This window comes from Cyprinodon variegatus, unplaced genomic scaffold (genome assembly GCF_000732505.1).
Source record: "Cyprinodon variegatus isolate N-32 unplaced genomic scaffold, C_variegatus-1.0 Scaffold23, whole genome shotgun sequence".
NCBI lineage: Eukaryota > Metazoa > Chordata > Actinopteri > Cyprinodontiformes > Cyprinodontidae > Cyprinodon > Cyprinodon variegatus.
The window spans coordinates 1,835,943-1,841,942 of record NW_015150476.1 but is presented as its reverse complement, the minus strand read 5'-3'; the positions used below and the strand labels follow the sequence as shown (position 1 = coordinate 1,841,942).

The window sequence follows — 6,000 nt, the reverse complement described above, 5'->3', positions numbered from 1 at the left end:
GGAAAAGTGATATAGTCCTTCCGGATAATAAATTCAAATTCTGAAGTATCAAATTAATCTGAGGCAGAAAGACTAGTACACAGTAATCAATTATGGTTGTACTGTAATGCATTATTTCAGTCATGTCAGTCTATTTCAGAGAGACTTGCACCAAATCCTGTTACATGCTGGCGCCATTTGAAGGACATCATCTGCTTCCGGCTGATAGTGCTGACCTCATATCTAATGAAGAGGCTGGTCCTCAACCTTTCTTCACCACTGGTAAAGGCTTTAATTTAATTCACTGCAGTTCACTTACCAGCCTGGCATTGGGGCAGATGCTGCATCAACAACCTGCTCTGTGCACAAAAAATAACTAAGCAGATAAAAACTGTGCAAATAACAGCATGGTAGTAAACATTTACCCCGCCTATTGGGAACGATAATAAATGTAAGGTCTAACAGCATCTGGAAGGAAATATCTGTGATGGAGCTTCTTTATGCACCCAGGGTATACTAGTCTTTAGCTGAAGGAGCTCTTAAAGTTCTGGAACAGCTTCATGTATGGAGACATTGTAAAACCTTGAGATTATTTTTGTTACAGTCCTTCTGTCTCCTTTTAGGCATGCTGCTTTTGTATTCTAAAATCAAAAATTCAGCGCTAAATGATGGGCATCAGAAGGGGATGTACGTGAAAGCTTTGATTTGTACAAAGCAAAAGATGGCAGCATCCCTGTTAGAGGTTTTGGAAAAAATGTAGTTGCCGATATATAATGATTTTCGGCTGGTCGATATAATATTGATCCTTTAGCTCGTAAAATGTATTTTTTAAACCATTTTTACCTAATGCAAAATGTGCTACTGCTCTGGTAGATGGCACAGTAGAGCCCTTTCACTGTGCAGCACAGCACCATTTCTGTTGTAGAGGCAATAACAGTGGCAGATGAGGCTGTATCCTCCGAAGGCCAGATTGGTCGGCCATTTACGTCGTAATGCGGCGCAGAGGCCTGTTTGGATTGGAAGACTCCTTGTTATGAGGCCAACAAATGCAGCCTTCCTTCACTCAGTTTTGAATGACAGGTCCGATGTACCCTCCGTAGCCTTGGGTTTTTGCAGTGAGTCATTGCGAGTCCAGGCAAGCCGGATGCTATGTGCTTAGAGGACAAAAGGGAAATGACGCTGAACAGTTGTGAATAGTTCCATCTCAAATTAATGAAAATAGCTGTTTTAAATAGTTATTAAGATGATATGAGGCGGTAATATGTGACCTCGAAGGATCCAGTACAGGTAGACCAGGTCCTTGGTGGACACAGCTGCTGAAATTGAACCATAGACTCGAACCCCAAACAGCATGGCTATCAAAATAACTGAATGATCACTATCTCCTCATAAACATATGCAACACTTGCTTTTTATCTCTGCATTTAAAATTGATATTCACTGGGTAGAATATCGAAATATATTCTGATAGTGCAATATCGTAATATCCTGTCGTAACCTAAGTATCGCATTCCAACACCCTTGCCAATACTCACCCCTAATTCCTGTAGAGGAGAGCAGGGGTTAGTTAGATGGCAAGTAGGAGTTTAAAAAATGAAAGGCCTCATTATTTCTTTATGTTTCCCTCAATGTGTTACATATCAATATAAATTCCCAAATTAACCACAAAAGTTTTGCAGGGTGGACACATCATATCTTCAAATTTCTGATATCCCTGAGATGCTGTTTCCTTCCCTTCCAAAACATCAGCTGCCAGTTCTTTCAGATAATCTTTATCCTGAAACAAGAACTCATTTTTCTCTTGAAACCTGGTCCTTATGGAGGATATTTAAGTTAATTTCGATATGCAGTAGGATTCTCTGCAGGTGGCTGTGTTGAGACTAAGGTTAATCAATAAAGAATATAAATCGATTGATGTTCTGTGTTATATGATATTACACCCACAGTGGATGCATTATTGCAATTTTTTTCACCTATATTTCTTGCCTTTGAATTGACGTGGAAAAAAGCAATCATTTGTATTTGTTTTTCTCACATTTGCTCCTCTTAATCTTATTAGGAAAGCCTCTAAAGCTCTTAAATAGCAACAAAAGTGTTTCTGCAGTAAAAATACTGTACATCAATGTTTAACACTCACTCTTAAATACACAAAATCCAGTCAATATTTTTCACTTGAAAATCTCCAAACCTCTGGCCTTCTGGAAGTCTTTTGCCAATTTGCTTTGACTGTTGTTATTTAGGTTTATGACACATGTAATACAAGTTAGATCAGTTTGAGACTGCTTTATGACTTTTGTGTGAAGCGTGTCAAGACCAGGAAAATATTTCAGACTGTGTTTTCACTTCTCACAGTTCCTCACTGCTTTCAAATCCATGCCAAGTTCAGTGTGGGAACGACAAACACTCCTCGTACCCAAGCTCTGAAGGGCCAGCAGCAATATCACAGAGCAGCTCTCCTTTATTTTGCTGTAGACTCTGCTCTTATAATGAACAGGATTCATTTAGAGTAGCACAAAGCTGGTGTTCGCTGTGACCATGTCAACATGGCTAATAAGTCTCCAACGGTTGTCAGCAGCACTGTAAAGAATACAGGAAAGATGAGCAGACTGAGGGAGTTAGACAAAAAGAGACACTTATTACACAGTGGACACCAGTGACATGTGGAGAGGTTCATGAATGGTGAGGAGGTGAATCCCCTGAGAGCGCAAATGTATGAAACCTTCATAAAAGCATACATTTTGGCTTTACCTTAGTCTAAATATTTGTTTTTAACATCATTTTATAAAGTTTTAATCACACAGCAGTCAACACAGCAAGAAGACCAACACATGTTTTCTACTTTGTCTGATCTCTCTTTTTTAAATTAAAACTGTTGTGGCATTAACTAGGTCTTTTAAAACCCTTCACCTTCATGCGTGTGATGTTCAAACTGTAGTGCTCATCAGTTATAAGTCAATCCGTGTAGCAATTTGTTTTTTTGAGTGTCCAACTAAAAACATGTACAGATCTTTAAGCTTTGTTTGTTGGTCTTTCTATCTCGAAAAACCTCCATATTATTTAAAATTCATTATAGAAAAATCCTTTCGTTTTGTGAAATAATCTTCCATTTTTTCTAAATGAATGAAAATGAGTGTACAGTGATAACACCGCTGGTGGAGTACCAAGTGTCCCGCCCCTATTAGCCTTTTGTTCTTTTGGGTCTCAGCACTGCCACAGTACTTTTTGCCTCAACCTGTCCGTTTTTACTGTGCATTTATGGCGGATTAGAAAAAATAATATGCCACATACATTCATTAGATAAAACAGATTGTAAAACATCTGAATGTTTATACATGTGTAAGTCAACATACACACGGGTGATATATGAAGAGACAGCAAATGTGTCTCTAGCCGATCCGTCCCGGAAGCACGATCTGTACCATCAGCTCATTTTCGCATGCACAACCAGACATCTATCCGGGTCGCCCTTGATTTCAATTTGTAACAAATACCTAAATTTCTTTTTCCCTCCTTAAAAAAGTGTAGAAAATTATATTGTGTTCAAGGTTATTAATGTATTTCCTGAGAAAATAAATGCATTAAAATCGTTTCTGTTTTATCACTCGTCTGTACCGGAAATGGGATTCTATGCCAGTTTCGGGACCTAACTTTTTCGCCTTTGGATTTAAATCTAGTCTTTTTTAGTTAAATTTTTTTCCTTTCGAGTTTTATTATGGTATATGGTGCATAACCTACAGAAAGAAACAACTAAAATGCAGATAAACATGGTTTAATCATATTCAGCCGGAATACTCTGAGCATTTCTGATGATGACGTCAGACTGTTTAACGGAGAAAATGTAAAAAACATTGAATTGTCGTAGAACAGTCATAAAAATGTTTTAAAGATGTGTATTATTGCTGATTTTCAGATTTTATAATAGGCTACATATGCCTTCAAATGTATTGATTTTAATGATTGTCTTTTACTCTGTTTTAATGTTATAGTCTTTTAACCTTTGTTTTAATCTTCCCTTTTTAAACTGTAGCACTTTGAGATTTGAATTCAAATGTAAAGTGCGTTACAAATAAAATTCATTATTATTATTATTAGCATTATTTAGTGATTTAAGGATAGACTTAAGTACTTTTAGTACCATGATTACATTATTTATGGTAATCTGGATGACTGGTGACTCCAGCTCCCTACCTCCGGGGATATAGCTCCTCATCTAGTTAACATGGTTGCACACAACTTTTCAAGGTGCATTGTGGAAAAAATTTAGTCCACCACTTTTTCATCCACTAGACATTCCCAACACTCATTTAAAATAGTGTAACCTCTACATAGTGCTCCATATAAGGGTTAAGGTGGACGTTCGGACACAGCCTATTACATTTACTTCATGGCGATAAGCACTGGAGCTGTGGCTGAAATATGATTATATATTTCATGTGTTTACATCCGCCACTGTCATGTGGTTTTCAAGCATTGTAGAAGATTTCAAGATGTGTAGAAATGTAGTAAAATGCAATTTTAATTATATTTCTTATTTAATGGAAACACTGAAATTGAAAACATTTCTATTTTCAAAAGTAGTAGAATATCGACATGGTTTTGCATCACATTTGGAACTGAAACGCAACTACTGTGTGACTATTTTGTAAGCAACAATTATGGACAGAGTTTAAGTAAAAAAAGAGAAGGTTCTGCTTTGGGTTCTGGGGTCATCAAGGTTCATTTCAGGAGTGCTTGGGAGGAAGAGATGATAAATAGTTTGGTTCTATAAAGGAAGTATTTATGATTATAATTTCGTCTTACTGTAACAGGATAAATCATGGTTCCATGCGAGTTGAATCTATCCACAGAGGTAAGAAGAGAGAGCTGGTTTATAAGTTATTTTCTATGGAGAAGCTGCAGGTGAGGAAGAACTTTGGAGGGTAAACAGGCAGGTGGGTTAGATCTTGGTAGCTGCTGCTTAGGAATACATCCAGCAGGGAAAAAAGCAGAGGCTCCGTAAGGAGAACCAAAGGAAGGGGTCTAATTTTTCAGGAAGTAATGTCTGTAGTAAAGTGTGTCAGGAGTCCTGGAAACATAACAGACTAGGCCTGGGAACAAGAATCATGGAGTCACCAGGAGAAGAGGCTTGATTACCACCATGAGGGGAAGGACAACCTTGCGCCCTTCTTACTGATGATTCTACCTCTTATGCTGCTCCTTAATTAGGGCTGATGATATAATAGGGTGAGCAACCTTACATCACTTGGAGCCCTTAAACAACTGTAATGGTTGCGTTCTAAGTTGGCTAATGTGTCTACTTGAGGTTTAAAATGCCTTAATTATAAAAGTCCCGGAAATAAATGTACTATTAATGAATACAGCTGACTGACTACTACTGGCACCTTACTTTATCACTGAGATTATCCTGCCCTTTACTGCTATCCATCAATGACATTTTATCGTAATAAATCCTATCTGTAGGAGATTAGTGCACTAAAATCAGTAGGTAATTGCAGGGTAATTGATCTGGTCTCACTGCTACTGAATACCAATATAAGTTTGGCACGCCTACAATCTGATGATTTCATTTCTCTATTCAATTTTCACAAGTTATATTTAAAGCTTTTTAAAAGCTTTTCATTGTCCCTCTTTCCTAGTCTTTGTTTTAAGACATTTTTTTGGAAAAAATTCATGACAACAGTCAATGGAATATAATTTACCCTTAACTCTTAACTTCATGAGAATACAAATTGATTCTATTCGAATAAAAAAATAAAGCAAAGTAAAAGGAAAACCACCCACTCCTCCATCGAGGTTATAAATGTCAGTCCTGAAATACATACCCTCTCCAACTTTCTGTCCTCTCCTTGTGGAGATGGTGTTTTAGAAGAAAAGCTTAGCAACAATGTTTACATTATGGCATTACAGCATTTACCTTTACCCTTGTTCTGACCCGCACACAAAGGGATGGATGATATAGCCCACAGAGCTTGATAGATATTATTCGCGCCCTCTATTTGTACTAGAGATTTTATTCTCCAA

General features: G+C 37.4%; 1 protein-coding gene across 1 annotated transcript in view; it reads left to right on the top strand.

Annotated features, from left to right (window-relative positions):
- The first annotated feature begins 134 nt into the window (after positions 1 to 134).
- Positions 135 to 6,000, top strand: part of rgs3 (regulator of G-protein signaling 3) — a 168,714-nt gene continuing 162,848 nt past the window's right edge. The window contains exon 1 of the mRNA XM_015392529.1: positions 135 to 261. Coding sequence (XP_015248015.1) covers positions 165 to 261 — 97 coding nt within the window. The 5' untranslated portion in view covers positions 135 to 164. The remainder of the gene's footprint in view (positions 262 to 6,000) is intronic.